This window comes from Amphibalanus amphitrite, unplaced genomic scaffold, assembly GCF_019059575.1.
Source record: "Amphibalanus amphitrite isolate SeventyFive unplaced genomic scaffold, NRLGWU_Aamphi_draft 000260F_arrow, whole genome shotgun sequence".
Taxonomy (NCBI): Eukaryota; Metazoa; Arthropoda; class Thecostraca; order Balanomorpha; family Balanidae; genus Amphibalanus; species Amphibalanus amphitrite.
The window spans coordinates 17,027-38,429 of NW_024881755.1; the positions used below are offsets into that span (position 1 = coordinate 17,027).

Consider the following 21,403-nt stretch of genomic DNA (forward strand, 5'->3'; position numbering starts at 1 on the left):
CTCTGCGGCCGGTTTTTGCGAAGTTATTTACCAAAAACGAAACCGTACCTTGGGGCATTTGACCTGACCTCAGAGGTCACCGGTTGATCTTGGACCTTAAAATCAGGTATCAATCTCTGCGCCTTGTAACGGCGCACACGCTCGTTTTTTCCGCGACGCGCTTATAGCTCCACCAGGGGCGAAACGGCGAGGGGGTCGTATCCCCCCCTCGGCCGGCGCGTATGTAGAAAACCAATAGGTCCGGCGAGGGTGCACCTATACGTCACCAAATGGAAGGCGCGATGCTTACCTATATAGGTACGGAAAGCAATGCAGAAAATAATCGAGTTATTTTGTTATGAACAAGTACCCAAAAGTCTAAAACATCCAATGTCATTTACAAGAAATGGCAATGATTCGGTATATCTTTTACAAATATAATCAATGACAGACAATGTCACTATTCCGCTAAAGACACATTTTTACGGCAAGCGAGTAATGATGAACGTTTTGATGATGAACATCGCACAAATCACCAGCGGGTATTCCACGCTTAAAATGCTATCACTTGCATGGCAAATAAGTGGTGCTGTCCATGTAAAATATAGACGGCGCACAAGCTATACACAGGTTTCAACTAACCATGTGTGAGGTAATATAGATACACAAGCGTCGATCAGTCGCTCCGAATGCCCTTCGTTCCCGGAACATAACTTGCATGAAACGTTAACCCTAAATACCCATTTCAGTCGGCACACATCCTTTGAAGAATGTGCACATAACCGACTATGATCAGATGCATCTACATATGAGAACAATGAGCCCAAATCACACAACCATTTCCCACCCCATGACAAAATCACCAGGACACATCAATCTGACACGATGATACAACAGACTAGCGCTCGACTGAGGATCACGTGACCATTGGCACCGGCCGTGCACGGCGCTACCGCTGGTCGAGCTGCAGTCACGTGACGGGGGGCCGACGGCGGCCGCCCTGAGTGCTTGGTTTACCCGAAGGCGGGCACTGGCGGGTAGGGGAAGGGGCCGCCCTCGGAGACACCGCCCAGCATGCTGAAGTAGGTGCCGCCGAACAGACTGGGGTAGGCTCCGAACAGCCGCTGGTAGCCGCCGCCACCTATACCGCCGCCGACACCGGAGCCAGGCAGGCCGAGACTGCAGACAGGAGGGAGCGGGAGGTGTGAGACAGACGTACAAAATGGGTGCTTCAGAGTCTATAATAATAACGAGATAAAGCGCAACGTGCATTCATCATCTCCAATTCATATGAATGGTGAGTTTATACTGTTAGGTGATAAATAATCTTATTTATCACCGGGATACCGGTGTATGTACATATTTGGAAAGTACTTAACGCAAAATGCACCTTCCTCTCGATTACTCACGGGAAATAGCGCGGATTCCTGATTTTGACGGCCGTCGGAGTGTGTGCGCCGGTCAGCGGTCGACCTGCGGCAATCAGCTGGGCGTGTCGCGCCTCCAGCAGGGCGTCCTCGGCAGTCGGCTCCACCTCCTCCACCTCATTTTCGGAGGGATCCACAGCTTCCAGCAGCTCGATCACAGCGGGACCCTCCGCGGCGACATCGGCTTCAGACGGGCGCTCCGTGTCCTCTCCTAATGTGATGGCTGTCTCGGGGATGCCGTCACCGAGCGCAACCAACTCCTCGGCTGGACTGGGGACCCTCTCAGACGGCCGACCGGCCGAGGGCGCCGCCAGCACGAGCGTCGTCAACAGCAGTAAAAGAACACCCTGAAAACAGACGGGACCATCAGCGGGTGCAGCAGGAGGACACTGAGCAGAGGTCATGAGGAGGAGAGACTAAGCACCCCGTGGGAAAGGGCCGCCAATATACGAGACCGTCAGCAACGGTAAAATAGTGAGAAGAGGATTATTTGATAGGTAAAATTTGAGCGAGGTATATATGCTGCCTTCTTGCTGCTCGTCTCTCGCCCATTGTTTGGGGTGGCTATTTGACAATATAGAAATGCTGGTCAGACCGTCAGTGGGTTGGTCTAGGCCAAAAAAATTCGTCGCGATACGTCTCTTGTGCCGATCGAGGATCCAATAGCTTTCTCGCTGTGCTGTTTACAGCAAATCCCGCCCAGCTTGACGACCGGCCAAATCTCAGGGAGACTTACCATGGTCCTGTGACCGTACCCGACTGTCCTCGGAAGCGGCCCAGTCACCTCTTCGGCACGGGCGCTTACCGAACCGTCCCTGAAACGGCGCTCAAACCGTGGCTCACGTGAGCGTGGCAGCACCTCCTTTCGGGAAGCTGATCCTAGCCGACTATTGCATTGCCTAAAACTTATCTATAAGTCCAATAAGAGTGTATAGTTAATAACTATATAGTGCATAATATCTTAGGTGCAATGAATGGAGCACGATTATGCACATAAATACTACATATACGTCAAAAAGTCACTGTAAGACCCTAATATCAACTAACGGAGATCCAATTCACTTATAGCCTCGTAGAGCTGTCTTTTGCTATGATTCACAACAAATATTGTAAGTCACCAACTGAGCCCACGTGAGCCCACAGCCCGTATAGCGTGCCCTGCCTACCCGCCGCGCCGACCCGGCACTCACCATCGTAGCTACAACTGCAGACCGTCTGCCCGATCACTGAGTGCTCCGTGCCGCCGCCAGGGCTTTTATGGAACCGCCGTCAGCGTGCAGGCCGCCGACGCCGCCGAGTATTCTCCGCCGCATATAGGTACCGTTGCACTGTTGCACTTGACCATGAACGCTCGGAGCGGGCTTCCGGGACGCTCCGGGGGGGGGGGGGGATCAGCGGGGGGGGGGGGGGCACGTCGCACGGATGACGAAGATGACGGTACTTTCCACGGGATGGGCGCAGTTGACGGCCTTCTGGAGAGGCGTGATGACGTGTGAGAGACCAGAATGGCCCATGAGTGTAGAGGCCCAGTCTTACCTCCCGGTTCGCTGCTGTGTATTCTTGCAGACAACAATTATGAATATAATGTGTTACATATTTTCTGTGATCAGTCACGCAGGAACTATTTCTGGGAGGGGGGGGGGGACTCATCCGACATTCATAGGTGTCGCTTCATGACATAAGACAACCTAGAATAGGGTAATCGGTTCTTATTAGCCGTTTTCACGACGGGCATCTGGTACAAATTTGGTGCGGATTTGGTGCAGATTCGGTCAAACTAGGTTCAGTGTGTTCCGTAAAAGTTATCAGATTGGGTTGCACAGATGCTAATATACCTTATTATCACACATTTGTTTTCGATTAAAGCACTGAAATAAATTTAAGATACGAAGACATTTATTGTAAAACACTCGGTGCAGATTTTGTCAAATTTGGTGCATTCGCCAGACAGCCCGTCGTGAAAACGGCTAGGTAGTAGGTAGGTATACCTAAGCGATCGTAGTCCCGATTGCGGACCCCACCCTTTAGAGTGACTATGCCTGGAATAGACATTCAAAGCAGTTATTGATCTTTTATCAGTTAATAAATTTATCGGACGCATTTAAACCAAATAAGACTCATCATTCCATTCCGACGCCCATAGGCAATTTTGATAAGCCCGTAAAGAAAAAGTAGTGATTTTTTTCACAAGTAGACCGTGTCAAAAGTGCTGGTAAATATTTGCCGACATAGGCGGCGGAACGGGGAGGGCACCGGGGCACTGTGCCCCTCTTTGATTTTGGCATTTTAACATTAGTCCTATGGGCGTTGCATGGAAAGAATGGGACTAAAAGTCGGCAGTCCCCCCCTTAATTTAGGGTGTTCCGCCGCTACTGTTTGCCGACATTCAAACTGATGATTGATTGTTGTTGCATTTATACGTGCTCGCAGTACATTTTGAAAAGTCGTCTATTGTACTGGCTCATCGAGTTCACCATGGCACGCTTCTGTCGTACGCTTCTGTCGGAACCACAAATCATTACGCCCAGAAGGGTCGCAAATACGTAGACGTCAAACTACAATCTACATTATAAACCCATGACGGGGATATCATCCGCTTTGCACTATGCAATAATGCATGCACATGAATGCATTGTGGGTACCTTTTATTGGCTGAATAAATTGAATGCCAATAAGTTCGCACTTTCTTTTGCGTTCGTGGTATTTTTGCATGCACATGTTCTACTTCTAACGTTTTCGGCTGCGTATCGTACCCCCATACTTTAACCCTATTAGTGGCAGGGGGGTTGTTTTCATCCACCCCTCAGGTTTTTCGGGAATATCTCCGTAACCGCTGAAGCTACGATGCTGAAATTTTCTGACTTTTCCCAAAACTAAATTGGGCACATTCCCTGAAAATTTCAAGTTCATAACTTTACCAGGGGCGGCTCCAGAGCACTGGGAATTGGGGGATCCTATTCGTGAAGCGAGTCATTTGGGCGAAGATCACGATGCTGATGTATTATAACTGTATGCACCAGTTTTACGAACAGTGAATGAAAGGTATCATGTGATAACATACACAAAGTTATTGTGCATCCTCTTTTGACACGTTTTTGCTATAATAGGCGGATCCAGGCGTCCAAAAAGGGGGGTTATGTTTTACCTCCCAACATAGGTGCCCTGACACCGCCTATGCATGACCAATACAATTGTAGTCGTTCTCTCATAAGAAAATTGTAACATAACAAGACCATTACCACCCTTTTTAGAAACAGTACCAACAAAAACCTTATTTACTATATTTTTTGTGTACCCCCAATCTCAATGATCTGTATCCGCCTATGATTTTTGAAAATGCATATTTTTAGGATCCATGTGAATTCGTGTTTCATTCTCTATCGATCGGCAAGCGTTGCGTTAAGATTGGTTCAGAAACCTGGCCGTCATAAACAGTCTAAAATGTATCTGCAATTTGCCCGTTTTTACCCCCCTCTACCCCCCTATTGACATTTTTTAATTTTTATTTTTTAGAAATGTAGATCACGTTGAGCGAAATCGAATGCCGTTTGAATTTTGAAAATCGGCCCGTTAGATCTCGAGATATCAAGGGGGGGTCGTAAACAGCCCCCCCCCCCCTCCCACTAATAGGGGTAGCCAGGAGCCTGCCACTGATAGGGTTAATCAAATTATGCCGTCAATAATAGAAGACTAGTCTTTAAATCACTATGATAATTGGTTTCAACATATTTCATAGCAATAAATTCGAATAAATGCCTGAAAAGAGTCAATGAGCCAATACTTTATTTACACTGCCTAACGCCTGCAAACAACATGGGTCGTAAAAAGGAGCAGTTTCCCTATGTGCGCTTTTGCAAGGGGTTGCAAAATCTCAAACTGACGTTATGGTGAATCGTACGAGCAAACTAAGAGTAAAAGTGTGTACGCAAATAAGCAAATCTTCAAACAGTACTGAAAGACTTTCAAAGTGCAAGCGAACAGACAGGCTGCGCTACAGCTGCCTTCAAGTTTAGGAGGTCGTTAATCCGATCATTTAATCTACCCTCGAATCAAGTTTTCTCGCCGGTTTTCACCGATAAGAAAAAAAAACGAGAAAGAAAAAAAGTGAGAAGTTATACCGTCCCAGCTGAGTCAAAGAATCACGTTTTCGGTAGCTTGGGACAAAGATTAGATTATGTAAATTACATATTCGACCAGCTGGACAGTTGTCTGGACAGTCCCATCCTGAAGCTTGCTAAATGCTAAAACTTCTCTATCCAGGCTGACGGTCACTCGACCCAGACAAACACAGAGTAAGGTTATAATAGGAGAGCAGAATGCCCACGCTAGCTCCCGAAGGTCCCATGCCGACCTCTGAAGGCCCCACGCGGGTCTCGGATGGCCCTAAGGCGACCTTCGGGCTCTAAGGGCACCGCGTCGATGTCTGAAAGTCCCACAGGTCCCCGAGGGTCATTTGTAGGTCACTTAGTGCCCAAGAGACTTAGGCCCCTGGGCCCTGAAGACCCCAAGCTAACCTCAGTCCTCAAGGAACCCTAAGCTATCTACATATGTTCTGAGAACCCTGGGTCCGAGTGCGCACGCTTGTCTCGGTTGCCGGCTGCCCAATGCTGCCCCCTACACCTCCGACTGAGCCTACGCTGGATGATATGATTATGACTTGAAAACATCTGTGGGATTACTTTTGTTGTAGACGTCGACTACTTCTGTGGGCAGGGGCGGATCCAGCATTTTGCCAAGGGAGGGGCTATTCCGAATCGGGGGCCCCCCATCGATGGGGGCCCTACCTACCCCCAAAAGTTTAAGCCTGGATTTCGTCCACTTTATTTTTGGGGGCCCCCTATCATGCTTTTTTTGCAAAAAAAAAAAAAGAAAATGAGAAAGTCGCCCGGGGGGCGCTATAGTCCCTATCGCCCCCCCTGGATCCGCCCCTGCTAGGAGGCCTTGTATGTGAACTAGGAAGCCCTCTGTGATAGCTAGGAGGCCCTCTGTGCAGATGCGAGCGCAGGCCCTCAGTACAGACTTGGAGACCCTTTGTGTGCAATGTCCCAAAATTTGTCTATTTGGGTGGGAAACGACATCCAAATGAAATTCATTTTCCACTCTCACCACCATTTTTAAGAACAATTTTCCACTCCCAAGTCCCAACCAAGAAAACATAGATTTTTTACCTATAGAAAGACAGTTGTGTGGATGCCCAGTTAGCATCAAACATTCTACACCCTAAAATAAAATGCATGCTTTTTGTCATTTCTCACTCCTTTTTGATCTTATCGAATCAGCTGCCCTCTTTTTGGTGGGTAATTTCCCCCTCTGACACCCAAGACAAAACTCAATTTTGGGACACTGTTTGTGTGGATGCGAGTGGAGGCCCTCTGTGGAGATTAAGAGGTCCTGTGTTGGCGAAGAGGATATCTGTGCAGGCTTGGAGTCCCTCTGTGCAGGATAGGAGACCTTCTGTGTGAGTTAGGAGGCCCTCTGTGTTGGCTAGGAGGCCCTTTGTTCGGATGCGAGTGGAGGCCTCTGTGTAGGCTAAGAGATTTTGTGTTTGTTAGGACATCTGTGCAGGCTTGGAGGCCCTCTGTGCAGGTTAGGAGGCCCTGTAAAAGTGGTCATCTCTGTGAGTATAAGAGACCTCCAAGTTATGAAAAGCTTTATCAATCTTCTAACAAAGAAGTCTTCTCAGCTAGTCTTCTAAGAAATAACTAAGTGGGTAGGTTAAAAAAAAACTCATCGGATTTCGGCCACTTTATTTTCAGGAGGCCCCCTTTTCAGCTTTTTAACTTTTTATTTTATTTTTGAAAAAAAATCGGCCAAGGGGGGGGCCATGGCCCCCATGGCCCCCCCTTGTATCCGCGCCTGTCTGTGGGATTACTTCTCCTTTGACCGACAGGGCCTCCTAACTTTGACTGACTTGACCGACCGAGCTGAGAGCTCATACACCATACGAACGAGTCACCTTCCCCCCACCCCCCACCCTAGCGAAGATTAGAGAGCATAGGCCCCTTGCCTCTACGTAAATCTGATTTCCGTATCTCGTATGCCTCGAAAGTCGAGCTGGGAGAGCTTGAATACAATGCGAGCTCCCCGGACAAAAAGTCGGAGGATATGGCCCTCTACTCAGGTACAGCTCTCTGCTCCAGCGCCTACGTCTATGGTAGGACACAATTGTATTAACACCCACATTTCCTTAATTGTAAAATGATATGCAAGTTCTTGACAGGTGCTTAATGAAACCATATGACGTCATCACAAAGTAGACTCTTACCAACCTGTGCTAAATCTATCTCCTTAATCTCATTCCTCATAGCAGATTACAAGTAGAGGACTGACAATCTTGGAAGGTTTGGTGGTGTTTCTCAGAATTTAAGAGCGCTGCGTCACGGTTGTCAAAGTCAAAGTCAAAGTCAAAGTCATTTATTAGAATTCTTCCACGGGGTGGGTATTAAGAATCCGGTCAGGAATGTGACATGGTGACATAGGAGCTAAGTGAGACCCAATTAAAAATATATGATGCTGATACAATGGCAAAAGCTACGTTAAAACACATCGACGATTACATTAAAACACTCGCGAACGCATCATCCGCATGTAAGAAGTTGACATCAGCGGGTTGACATTCTAAAATCAGGTGCCTATGGCGGTGTCCTTCGCATTCCACGATGCTGCCGCTCTATATGCAAACTCCCGCTGAGTTCTTGCGAGCCGCCACTTCGGGAGCTGCAACTTCCCGGCTGCTACCGCGCGAGTGTCACGTGACGACACTTCGGCCCGGCGGGTGAACATGGCCGACATCGCTGGGGGACATTGGTCATTGTACAGGGCTCTCTGGACGTGAACATGATCATGGCGGCGCAGCATCACATCCACCCTCTCCCAACCAAGCGACTCCAACGCCGGCGATATATGCTCGGACCGTCGTGTCCCGGTCACAAGTCTGGCGGCGAAGTTCATCGTCTTTTGGACGCGCTGCATTTGACACTTGGCGGCTCCTCCCCAGACGGACAGGCAATACTGAATGTGTGGGAACACGTGGGCTTGGACTAAGAGTTTAAGGACGTCAGGTGTGAGGTGGTGCCGGATTTTGTGGAGGGATGCGAGGATGGAGTTGCAGCGACGCACAACCATGGTTATGTGGGGATCCCACGTCAGGTGTCGGTCGAGCAGCACACCCAAAATTTTGACGGTCTGACTTGGCCGAATGTCGTTACCGGAGAGTGAGACGTAGAATGACTCAGTCTTTTTTAGAGTTTGCTGGGTTCCGATGAGAGTGATAAAGGTTTTGTTTTGGTTCATTTTTAGACTGTTGGCCTGGAACCACAGCTGGAGATCGAAGATTGACTGCTCGACACGACATCTGAGCTGAGAGAGATCTGGGGTTGTTGGAAGTGAGTGGTCGAGGAGTTGGGTGTCGTCTGCGTAGGAGAGGAGTCGGCCATGGGTGAGGAAACAGGGAAGGTCGTTGATGAGGATGAGGAAGAGGATTGGGCCGAGGATGGACCCCTGGGCCACGCCATGGGTCAGCGGGAGGGGATCGGAGGAGCCGCCGGTCACTACCTGTCTCCGATCGTGCAGGTAGCTCCTGAACCACATCGAGCTCACACCATACCACTCCAGTTTGTCCAGGAGGACGCCGTGGTCAACGCTGTCGAACGCCTTGCTGAGGTCAAGCGTCGTCAGCGACGCGACTCGTCCAGCGTCGATCTGCGTTGATATCCAGTGGACAGCGTCGAGCACGGCGTCCTCCGTGGAATGACACGGACGATACGCGTACTGGTGCGGAGACAAAACATTGTTTTTCACAAGATAAGACACGAGTTGGCGAGAAACGACCTTTTCCATGATCTTGGATAGTGCGGATAAAATGGAGATGGGCCTGTAGTTGCTGGGGTCTGAGGTGTCGCCAGATTTGTGGACGGGGATGACGCGGGCGAGTTTCCAAGCGGATGGGAAGACGGAGGAAGAGATGGAGTGATTGATGATGTGAAGAAGATGGGGTCCTATCACAGCAAAACTACGCACAATCGCGAATAGCGGCACGCCGTCCACACCGACGGCGCGCGAGGAGCTCATGGAGCTGATAGCCTCAGACAGCTCCGGCAGGGTGACAGGCCCCAGCACTAAGGCGGAGGCACACACACAGGGCGGGCGAGGCCCCACGTCAGCGCCTCCGGAGCGAGCGACATCAGCCGCGACGCAAGTGCCGACCGACGCGAAATGAGCGTTGAATTCGTCGGCCCGTCGAGTGACGTCATCAGCGCTGCTGGCTGGAGCGGCGCCTGCAGGGCGTAGAGCAAAGCTCTTGATCCGGCTCCAGAAACCTCGCCGGTCCGTCAGCAGGTCGTTACAGAGGAACTCCCGCTTAGCACGGGCGAGAAGACCCTTCAGTCTGTTGCGACTGAGCTGGTACTCCCGCCGCGCCTCCGCTGAACGGCTCCGCCGCCAGGTGTGCCGGGCGGTGTCGCGCTCCTCTATCGCGGTGTCGATGTCAGGATTGTCCCTGAGCCACGGACAGTCCGGGCGGCGTCGGGACACGGTGACAACTGGACACAGTTCGTCGACCGCCGCACTCCAGACACCCATGAACGCCGCCAGCTTCCCGTCCACAGCTGCTGTGCTGTAGAGCCGCTCCCAGTCGGCGGTCAGGAGACGGAGACAGAAGGCGTCCCAGTTCATCCGTCGCCACGGCCTGGTGGTGACTGGAGCTGGGCGCGGGCGGCGCTGGCGGCCGACTGGGGCGCTGAAGATGACAGGCTGGTGGTCTGCAACAGGCTCAGGGAGCACTCTGGCAGATGACTGGAGGTCAGTCTGGTTGGTCAAAATCAGGTCGAGCAGCGTGGGAGTCGGGTGGATGTGAGTCGGCTCCTCCACCAGCTGCATGAGGTTGACGTCGTTTATGATGCGTTTGAAGTCTCGGGTTCCTGGCTTCAAGTCGTCGGATAAGTAGAGAATCCTTCCTGTCTCTTAGCATGCACAGCACACATATGAATGGCCGGGGGGTTCGAATAAGACTCAATAATATGTGCCAAACGATCCCCTTCTCGTAAATCCTGAGTATCCTTTTATAGATAAATGTATAACAGGTGCAAACATATGCTATAGCGGTAGGTATGCGACGTTAATTGCATTGAATTTTACCGGAAATGTATGAACATCTTCGTAACATATATCTAACGCAACTCTCGTAGCTAGTCAAAGTAGGTATATTAGCTAACAGCTCACACCAAGTATAATTTGCATTACGGTGTCAACTCGGAGTCGAGTGATTGGTATTTGGTGCAACACTTCCTCCGAAGACTAACTTCACGACCCGACCAGCGCTGCCCTGACCTTGACCCCTGCCTGACCTTTCCTGATACAAAGTATATTTCATTTGACTCATCTGGGGGCATGACAGCCGTGATAGTCAACACAATTACAAATCAAACTCTTCGATAACTTTTTACCAAAGCTACTTACGAAAACTAAGATTCTTGCATTTCGGGAATTAGCCTGACCTTTAAGTGGCCAGGATTGGGTGCAATCGTTCTGGCTTTAATGACAGTCAATGAAGACTCTGACACTATGTTTTCCTTTGTGAAACTCTGGCTCGGTTTGGGGCAAAACGAATAGTGAAGTTGTACCATACCCTCCCCCTCCCCCCAGAGCGCTGGATCAGACGAGACGTATTTAAGAAAGAACGGGTCTGGTGAGGGTGAAGTGTCCTGAGCCGTTGAACTGGTCTCGTTGCTATCCTTCACCCAGGTGAGGAGGCCGTACCTACCAGCTCTTTTTTGCATGTGTGAAAAAGACTGGTGAAACTTGGTGTAGCTTATGATACCTAAATTTTGCATCGAGGGTTAAGTTTTTGACCCCAGGTCACACAAGGTCAGGTGACCAGGTCAAGTTAAGTGACCATGCCTCTAAAAACCTTTGTGATTCTGTCATTCCTACAGTTTATATCCATGGAAGTTTGAAACTCGGGCCATTGCATAAGGTAATTTTTAAAAAATTTTCTTTTCTTAAGAGACTTTGCTCTGTGAAGGCTAAACCGTTGGCCCTAGCTCAAATCTGAGATAAAAAGTCAGAAATAGCAATTAGGAGACCATCGAATGCGCTTTTTTGCGGCGCTGTAGCTCTGTTGGCTCCAGAGCTATGCACAGAATTTTTGAAAAATTATCAAAATCGAGAGATAATAATATTAGTGTTGTTTTTCTACCTTTGGTGACCTCCGGTGACCTCAGCGATGACCCGATCGAGATATAACCTTTATTTATCTAAAATATCTCATAGCAAGCTATCTATTGCTTTTTCCGCGTCTTTCTAGTTTCATACTATCCGACTGAGAAGCCTGGCGTGGCCAATTACGCCCCCCCCCCCAACATGGCGAAGTTGGCTGAGAGGCCCAACTAGGCGCGGGTTATTCCTGTTGCACTCGGAAACCGCATGTGACCTAGTTACGGAGGTCAACGTTACTATTCATTAATCTATCTGAGCAGTAATCATGCATGTGTCTGTTAGTGTGCGATACACATGGGCTTATTTCATTTTCCGTCAAAACCGTGACAAACTTTAGGTACACTACACAAGTCAGGGACAGGAAAATACCTCGTCTGAAAGTGATTTGACCTAGTCCACGAGATTAAAGTCCTATGTAGTGATGGTAATCTGTGCAATTCCTAGACGCTACCTTCTCGCATAGGTATTTTCTTTCGATAACACCACTTCAAACGTTGTCTGCCGAACTTAGCAAACGAACATTAGCTAATTAACCCGGCCGGGCCCGGGGGGTAATCCCAACCACCGCAGCCCGGGGGGGGCGTTTTTCGCCCCCCCTGTCTAACTCCGTAAATAAGGGGGCTACGGAAACAAAAGCGATACCAAACGAAAGGTCCTTACGAGACGATTCTAAAGCACCTAAAATTTTTGACCTCAGGTCAATTTTCAAGGTCAGAGGTCAAGGTCAAAGGCAAAAACCGGCACATGTGTAGTGATCTCAAAGTAAGCCTTCTAGAGGACGGCAGGCGGCATCAAACCGGCAAAATTGGGTGTCAAACGAAAGAAGAGCATCTGAGGATTCTGAAAATGTGCTCAAAATTAAAGGTCAAGGTCAAGGTCACGCTCAAAATTGACCTCAAACTTGGCACTTTTTCGCACATCTTGCGTGCTAACTTTCAAGATGTTTGGAAATGTTTTGAGGCTTATCAGTTCCCTATTTGTGGTTCCTCTTACGATACAAGGCTGCTCAAAGGTCAAGGTCACTGAAGAGTATCCCTGCTAGAGGCTATTTCACTGATGCAAGTTCGTAATAATAAATAAGACAATTTTGCCATCCGGAAGCTCTAAATGAAGGCTTAGAGGAAAATAGATGCCAGATTCGTGATCAGCGGGTACAAATCCATCATAAACGACCTTTCATGTGTCAAGGTCAACCAGAGGTCATTCGAGGTCACATGAGGTCAACATAAAACTTGACCTTTTCCGAACAAAATATATATCATTCGACGCGGCTTGACAAGGCGAATGCGATGGTACCACTGCCGTAGCTCTAGGACCTTTTTTGTCGAAGTTATTTGCGAAAAACCAAAACCACATTTCGGGGTCGTTGACCTGACCTCTGACCTCAGGTCACCAAAACTATTTTCTATTTTTCTCTAGGTCAAACGCTACACAACCATGCTCGTAATTTGTCTTTATCTCTAAAACTCTATTTTTAGCAGCTATTTGAAGTTTGCGTCTGTGACGCCGAAGTTTGCCGTGCAGGGGTCTAGAAAAATGGACCTTGTGACGTCATCAAGGGGGCTAGGTCCAAATTTTTTACTTCAGAAGATGCCAAATTGATGGGAGAAAAGGTACTGAAAGTTTCGCTTTCCTATCCCTAAGCGTTCGGGAGCTATCGCAAATATTCGCCAGGGGGGGGGGGCGAAAAACGCCCCCCCCGGGCCCGCGAGGGTTAAAAGCTATTGCAGCATGTACAATTCGCATGCGATGATTTTTAAGTGCCTACCTATTCAGTGCACTTCACGTTGCTGGGCCCATTTTAGTTTTCTTGATCACGCAATAAGTTTCTGTTCGGCTTCGTTCATTGCATCCGCTTTTTCTGTTATGAAGGCACGGGCAAGCTGTATTTATCGAGTTGGCATTTTGATACTGATTTGAAAGCCCCGTTGCGTTAACCCTATTAGTGGCAGGCTCCTGGTATACCCCTATTAGTGGCAGGGGGGGGCTGTTTACAACCCCCCCTTGATATCTCGAGATCTAACGGGCCGATTTTCAAAATTCAAACGGCATTCGATTTCGCTCAACGTGATCTACATTTCTAAAAAATAAAAATTAAAAAATGTCAATAGGGGGGTAGAGGGGGGTAAAAACGGGCAAATTGCAGATACATTTTAGACTGTTTATCACGGCCAGGTTTCTGAACCAATCTTAACGCAACTTTTGCCGATCGATAGAGAATGAACCAGGAATTCACATGGATCCTAAAAATATGCATTTTCAAAAATCATAGGCGGATACAGATCATTGAGATTGGGGGTACACAAAAAGTATAGTAAATAAGGCTTTTGTTGGTACTGTTTCTAAAAAGGGTGGTAATGGTCTTGTTATGTTACAATTTTCTTATGAGAGAACGACTACAATTGTATTTGTCATGCATAGGCGGTGTCAGGGCACCTATGTTGGGAGGTAAAACATAACCCCCCTTTTTGGACGCCTGGATCCGCCTATTATAGCAAAAACGTGTCAAAAGAGGATGCACAATAACTGTATATGTTATCACATGATACCTTTCATTCACTGTTCGTAAAACTGGTGCAGCATCGTGATCTTCGCCCAAATGACTCGCTTCACGAATAGGACCCCCCAATTCCCAGTGCTCTGGAGCCGCCCCTGGTAAAGGTATGAACTTGAAATTTTCAGGGAATGTGCCCAATTTAGTTTTAGGAAAAGTCAGAAAATTTCAGCATCGTAGCTTCAGCGGTTTCGGAGATATTCCCGAAAAACCTGAGGGGTGGATAAAAACAACCCCCCCCCTGCCACTAATAGGGTTAATCCATGCACAGCACCGCTATCTAACTACGAGTACCTACCTACCTAAGATATTCTCAATATATAGCTAAACTGGAGTTATAACGCTTTCGATGCTTGGTTCTGGCAGTCCGGCCCTGATAGCTTGCCATGTGTGCTATTGCAGTTAATGTTAAGATATTTTCAATATAGGTAGCTCAAATGGAGGTATAACGCTTTCGATGCTTGGTTCTGGCAGTCCGGCGCTGATAGCTTGCTGTGTGCTATTGCAGTTACCCGCTGGAAATGGTGCTATGTTTGTGTGCTTCGCTGCAGTCGCTGGCGGAAGTCCTGCGTAACGCAGCCGAACGAATAGCGAAAGCAAAGTAAGAGAGAAGGCTTGTTGCCTTCTTGCAACGCATCTTTACCCCGCACGTTTGTGCTTCTAAGCATGAAAGATGCTGCCATATATGTATAGGTTAATGAACGGGAGATCTTACGTCATAACAGATTATTCAATCAATCTTGACATTCCATTCGATTCATTTGACACAGCTAACAAAATGTCAGTGCAATTAACTCTCCACCTCTTATTCTTGTTCATGATGATGTGTTCGCAAAAGAGTTTGCCTTGTAACCACACGGCGAATCCTACAAATTGATCTTGTCAATTGGCCGCGCCGCAGCCGGAGACGGAGCGTGGCAGGACGAGTCTACCTTGACGGGTCTGCCTTGAGACGAGTTTAAGGCCGGCGGTTCGATGACACCGCCAGCAGGCGAGGTTAGTCCGCTCGGAGACGGCGCTCCCAGAGGGGCTCACGGTCAGGGTTTGCACCACCGCGCCGGTGGCTCTGTCCCGCATTTTCCCAAGGTGCAGACTGCAGAGCTTTGCGCACTGATTGAGGCCGGTGACTCGGTTAAGTGGAGCAACGGTTCGTTGGGAACAAATCAGACAGGTGGCTGCAGTGAGTTATGTAACGAAGCAGGTTTAGATTTAGTGATGTCACTACTATGATGACGTCACATGCAAAAATTTCGTCATCACCGGCGCACCATCGTCATTCCAGGCCCTGCCATCGCTAGAGAATCTTCGTGATCGCTGTAATGATTCATCAACAGCTGGGGTATCCAGTAAATATACAAAAATCCGTCATTAGTGCCCCGTCGTTGTCACCACGGAGTGCTACATTACCTATGCATACCAAACACGCACAGTGCACATGCAAACACATAATATCTAGAAGGGTCAACATTTCCCGCACGGAAGCATCCAACGGCTAATCATCTAGCGGTGTGAGCTGACCGCTCTTAGCCATGAAATTTATTTTATTGCAATGTCATCGCAGCACCGAGATCCGAGAATTTTTGGGCAGTTCCATGCTGCCTGTTGGCCCTGAATGAAGGATACCGGTTTCCGACCGGTGACAGTGGCTATATGGTTGGATAATGAACTGGGTGTGTTGTCATGCCGAGGGGATGAATCCTTCAGATGATAACTTCTTCATATAGGTACCTAGTAGTTATTTACTTAGATTCCTGGTGACTGTCCAATTACCAATCGGCCATTATGAAATGGAGCGAGAAGCTGGGTGCATCCGGATATCGACCAATAAACACTTTATCTAATCTAAAACGACTGAGGCCAATACCAACAAATAACGATGCTGCATACCTACCGACACTGACAGATCCAGAGGGGAGGGGTTGAGGCAAATGCCCCCCCCCCCCGCAGCGCGCGAAATTGATTTTTTTTGCGGTTATTCGAGAATGAAACGAAAACTAAACAACTTTTATCAGGAAAAGTTTGTTTTAAACTAGACAGCGATGCGTATGGTATCAAAATCCGATAATTTTTTGGAATTTTAAGACACTTTTTGGGCGTATAACGCCCCCCGCGGCGTCGAGACCGCCTTTCTGTAGCCGCCAGTGCATAAGGATGTTGCATGCAGAGAAGCGGCGAGATCCGAGCTGCTTTCGAGCCGAGTACGAGACCGCGAAGCTAGTCATACAAGGTCAATGTTACGCCGCGAGGAGCCTGGAACCGAAAGAGTCGCATTTTGTTTACACTAAAAAATGAAAATGTAGGGGAAGACGGGGGAACACCGATCCCCTTAATCTTTTAGGGTCTAGTCACGTAATTTTTGGCCCAATGATTAAAATCTCAGTTTCATTGGATTGTCGCATCAATTTTACATCGTATCAACCAATTGTTTTATTGTAGTGTCGTTCATGATTGCACTATTCCACATTTAGTAAATGTCTAAATTTTTGGGGGTAACAGCGACCGTTGGGTAACACCGCCCAAGCTCAGGAGGCAACGAAATTTGCAGAATGCTGGACTATTCAGTTGTTCTTCTTATCGTAAATTTCGAGGCGTTTTAGTACATTTATAAAATACAATGGAAACGATTTTATTATATCCCTATAAGTAGGTAATATCTACCTACTTATTGCTAATAAATAATTTCATAGATATTGGTGCAAAGGACATAACCCTCGCCGGACCTATTCGTTTGCTTTATACGCCCCGGCCGAGAGCGGAAGGGGTACGACCCCCCATCGCCGTTTCGCCCCTAATTACATAAACTAGAGCCTCGCGATAAAACGAGCGTATGCACGGTTACAAGACGCAGCGACTGGTACCCGATTTTAACCCTCGCCGGCACAGGCCATTTTGAGTCCTTCGACGGCACAAGGGGGGTTGGTACGACCCCCCCCCCCTCGCGTTTGGCCCCTGATCGAGCTAGAGCTTCGCGGAAAAAAACGAGCGTGTTGCCCGTCACGAGAGGAAGCCGATGATACCCAATTTTAAGGTCCTAGGTCATCGGGTGACCTTCCAGGTCAGGTCAATGACCCGAAAACCGGGAAAATCGGGACCTGTTAGAAAGTCGTAAAGTGTGGCTGCTATAAGGTTTTCCGGGGTGCTGATCACGAATATCGTGTTAGTTTTGATCAGAGATGATGTCTTTAAGCATTTAGACCAGGTCGGGTCAGGTCAGGTCAGGTCAACCGGTAGGGGTTGTGACGGGTATTCGTAATACGTGTCAACCGCCTCGGACAGCTTCGTAGCATGTTACGAAGGCACCAAAACTACTTCGTAAATGTTCAAATGGTTGCTAAATTCGAATTCAGCTCCAAAAACTAGCCTAGAAACATGTAAAACTCGAAAAAGTGAACCGAGGTCACCCGAGGTCACCAAAGGTCAATGACCTGACCTGACCTTCAGGTGACCTTGACACCCACCCTAATGCATGGGAGCAACATCAAATCACACGTTTGAACGTTTGAAACGACGAAAAGCTTGCAAACGCGCGGCTAATGCGAGCCGACATGCGCCGAACCGCGATTTCGGCCAAACATGGTCACAGAAAAGAGGTCACAGGTCAAAGGTCATTGGGGTCAGGGTCATGAAATTTTCAGGGTAGGTGTAAAATTGATCAATGCGAGGGTACTGAAAGTTTCGTCGCGATCGGCCGCTTTTTACGCGAGTTATTCGCGAAAAACCTTAGGGGGGGTTGCATCAACCCCCCCCCCCCTGTGCCGGCGAGGGTTAAGGTCTTAGGAGTTAGGTCAACTAGTCATCTCTAAGGTCATGTCAATGACCAAAGGCACGGGTTCGGTTTTTGGTAAATAACTTCGCCAACAATGGCTGCAGAGCCGCGAAAATGGCACCATCGTGTTTGTCTTGCTCTGGCGCGTCGAATGGTATACTTTTGTTTGGGTGAGGTCAACATAAAGTGTTGACCTATGTTGACATTAACCCGCGCACCGACGGGGGTCTGCGCCAACTTAGTACCGACGGGGGGGGGCGGATGACCGCCCCCCCCTGAGATCTCGAGAACGAAGCAAGATAGCGACAAGCGGTAAACGGCATCGGATACGCACGGACAAGGTCTACAATTTTTACAAAGGTCATTTTCAGGTCAGGTCCAAGATGACGTCACAGGGGTCGAAAAAGTCAAAATGGCGGCGCTAGATATGGAGAGGGTTTTTTCTCGAATAACTCTCGAAGTAGTCAAGATAGGAACAAACTAAGGGCATCATCGTGATCCTCTCGTCAATCCGCATCGAATGATATATATGTTGACCTCGAAAGGTCAAGGTCAAAGGTTGACCTCAGGTCACGTGACCTTGAGGTCATCATGTATATCATTCGATGCGTCTTGACGAGCTGAACACAATGAGACCATCCGCGCGGCTGTATCTTGTTCCTGTAAGGAGTTATTGGCAAAAAACCTTTGGTGACCTTTGATGACGTCACATGACCTTACAGCTGCCCAACAGCAAAACAGACCTCAAGGTAGTGAAGGTTGATCGTATGTGAAGTCATGTATGGTATATGGGGCCATTCCGACCCGTTTTAGTGGTAAAAACAGGGAGTTGATTTTTCCCCCATTGACTTATAATGGGGAGGTCGCGAAATTGACCTGACCTTAGGTCACCGACATCAAAATTCCGAGATATACAAATTGTAGCTACTAATGACCTAATAACATCCTGCGACTTTCAAAGGCCTCCGACATCTACTGTAGCTCTGGCACGGTGACAAAGTTGCAAAAAAGTGACTTGAGGTTGGGTCATTCAAAGTGACCTGGTGACCTGACCTTAAAAGTTAGGAAGTTCAAACTTGCACACCATGTGTAAAATTGATGAGAAAATAGTCATACCAAATTTCGCGGCGCTACGCGCCGCGGTTTTCCCGCTATCCGCGAAAAACCTCAGGGGGGGGCGGATATCCGCCCCCCCCCCGTCGGTGCGCGGGTTAAGGTCAACACAGGTCAACATTAACATAAGGTGTTGACCTCGGGCCAAGGTCAGGTCAGAGCCCCTCAGGTCACGAAGCTCGTCGAAGGAGGTCGTATCGCATACTACTTACGTAGAATAACGGAAATTTCTGAGTATGAGCGGCCGGCCGGCCGCTCATACTCATACTCAGACCTGCATTCGAATTGGCAGGTCTTCCCGACTTCATTGGTAACTTTCCCAGCTCGCTAGCTGAATTCGATCGGTTATACGGGCGAAAAACTTTTATGACCCTAGCGATGTTATGAATGACGTCAGGCAAGGTCAACGATGCAACAGTGAAGCATTGAAATTTGAACCTTGCAAGTAGTTCATGAAAGCACGATTCCATGTGCTTAAGCTAGGCTTGGATTATTCACGGCGCTAAAAGAACAAGTTCCATATTTCCCCATGGACTCAGGTGTAGGGAATGGTGAGGTCACGTGATCGACCTGATCTCATGTGACCTTAAGGAAAATCCGAGATATACAAGTTGTGAGACCTCTGGAGGATACTATGGCTCCTGCAAGTTTCTGCGCACTAGCATAGCTCCCTCCGACAGCTCCTCTGGCAATTAGAGCATTGCGAAGTTGCGACATTTATGGCGTCATATATGACGCCTACATGTACATAGGTCAGTGCCCCTGAAAATGCGGTTGGTGTCACAAGATCCAGCTTAAATCAAAGGTCAGGTATGCCAAGTTTCAACTGTCTATCGCCGGCGTGTTCTGAGCTATCGCGAAAAAATCCTATGGCGGGCGGTACCCTCCCCCCTCGGCCGGCGAGGGTTAGAGGTAACATTCAACACCACTATCGAAGATACATGTTTAAAAATAGCTAATAGCAGTTCATTCATACGTTTCTGAGGGATATCTCTCAGAAGACCAAAGCGACAAGATTCTATAAAACACCAATTACTGCTATACAATGCCAATAAACGCTTACTTGAAACCATCTCAATGTCATGCGTGTCCGTTTCTGAAAAAAAAACTTATTTTACCCTTAGTCCAGCAGCGCAGACAGGTATAGAGCTGAGATATTACCAGCAGTTTACACAGACCGGATTTCTATCAGCTGACCTCCAAATGGAACCGGCTCCGTCTGGATCTTCGCTCCTGTGATCGCCAAGAAAATCCACCTCTCTTGCAAAACTGTCGACGGCGCTCTTCCTGCCTCGGCCTGTGCAAGGCCAGGCGGCCCGGCCGTGACTGCGGCGGTCGCCCGCAGCTCGCGGCGCGCGGCGCCCGCTGCGGTGGGGTTTGCCGAAAGACGCGTATCCGGCCGACCACGTGGCCATGCACGGAGGGCTGGGATCAGCGGCGGCATGTCACCCAACTGGTGCCGGCAGTTCTGTGCGTCAGAGCTCGTCCCTCACTGGGGCAGTAGTGGAACGGCTGAAGGCTGCGGCGTGCGCAGGGTGATTGATCATGGGGCGCACTCGGAATTCATATGAATCGTAGAGAATTAGTGATGTTGTACTGCAACAGACACGGGCGCACAGGTGCATTGTTCCGTGATTAACCCGCGCCCTGCTGGGGGGGGGGGGTGTTTGAACACCCCCCCTTGTGGTTTTTCGCGAATATCTCAAAAACGGCGGCGCGGAGCGCCGCCGTTTTTGGTACACCTTATCATACATCAATTCTACACATGTTGTGAAAATTTCAGACCAAGGTCATTCAAGGTCAGGTCACCAGGTCACTTGAAGTGACCTCACCTCATAAAAAGTTTCAATGTCTGTCATAGCTACACCGAGTGACCGATCGCTTTGAAACTTTCAGCGTTTGCTGAGAGCAATAGCATGTACAAAATGTATATCTCAGACTTTTGATATCGATGACCTAAGGTCAGGTCAATTTTGCGACCTCCCCATTACAAGTCAATGGGAGAAAATTGAAATGCGCCTCTTTTGGACGAAAGACATTATAAACACTCCCAAACACTGAATTACAAGTGGTTTAGACACACTGAACATGAAAATGGTGTCTGTGACCCCTGTTTATGCCCTGAGGTCATCTTAGGTCACGAATGGTATCTAACAGTTTTTCGCAAATAACTTTTGATAGAGGCATGCTAGAGCGATGAAAACGCCTTAGATGTGTTCAGCTCGACGATACGGATCGACTGATATGCAACATGACCCTTTCCGGTCAGGTCATGACCTTGACCTGAGGTCAAATTTTCAAGTTGACCTTTCAAGGTCAAGTTATAGTTCATTCGATGCGTCTTGACGA

At 48.5% G+C, this 21,403-nt stretch overlaps 1 protein-coding gene across 1 annotated transcript; it reads right to left on the minus strand.

Moving 5' to 3' along the window:
• Window positions 1-314: 314 nt before the first annotated feature.
• Window positions 315-20,679, minus strand: LOC122386722. The gene is made up of 4 exons (XM_043376211.1): window positions 20,662-20,679; window positions 20,252-20,419; window positions 1,389-1,753; window positions 315-1,158 (listed from the first exon to the last, which is right to left on the minus strand). The coding sequence occupies exons 1-4, from the start codon at window positions 20,677-20,679 to the stop codon at window positions 993-995; spliced, it is 717 nt and encodes a 238-aa protein (XP_043232146.1). The 3' UTR covers window positions 315-992.
• Between the last annotated feature and the right edge of the window lie 724 nt (window positions 20,680-21,403).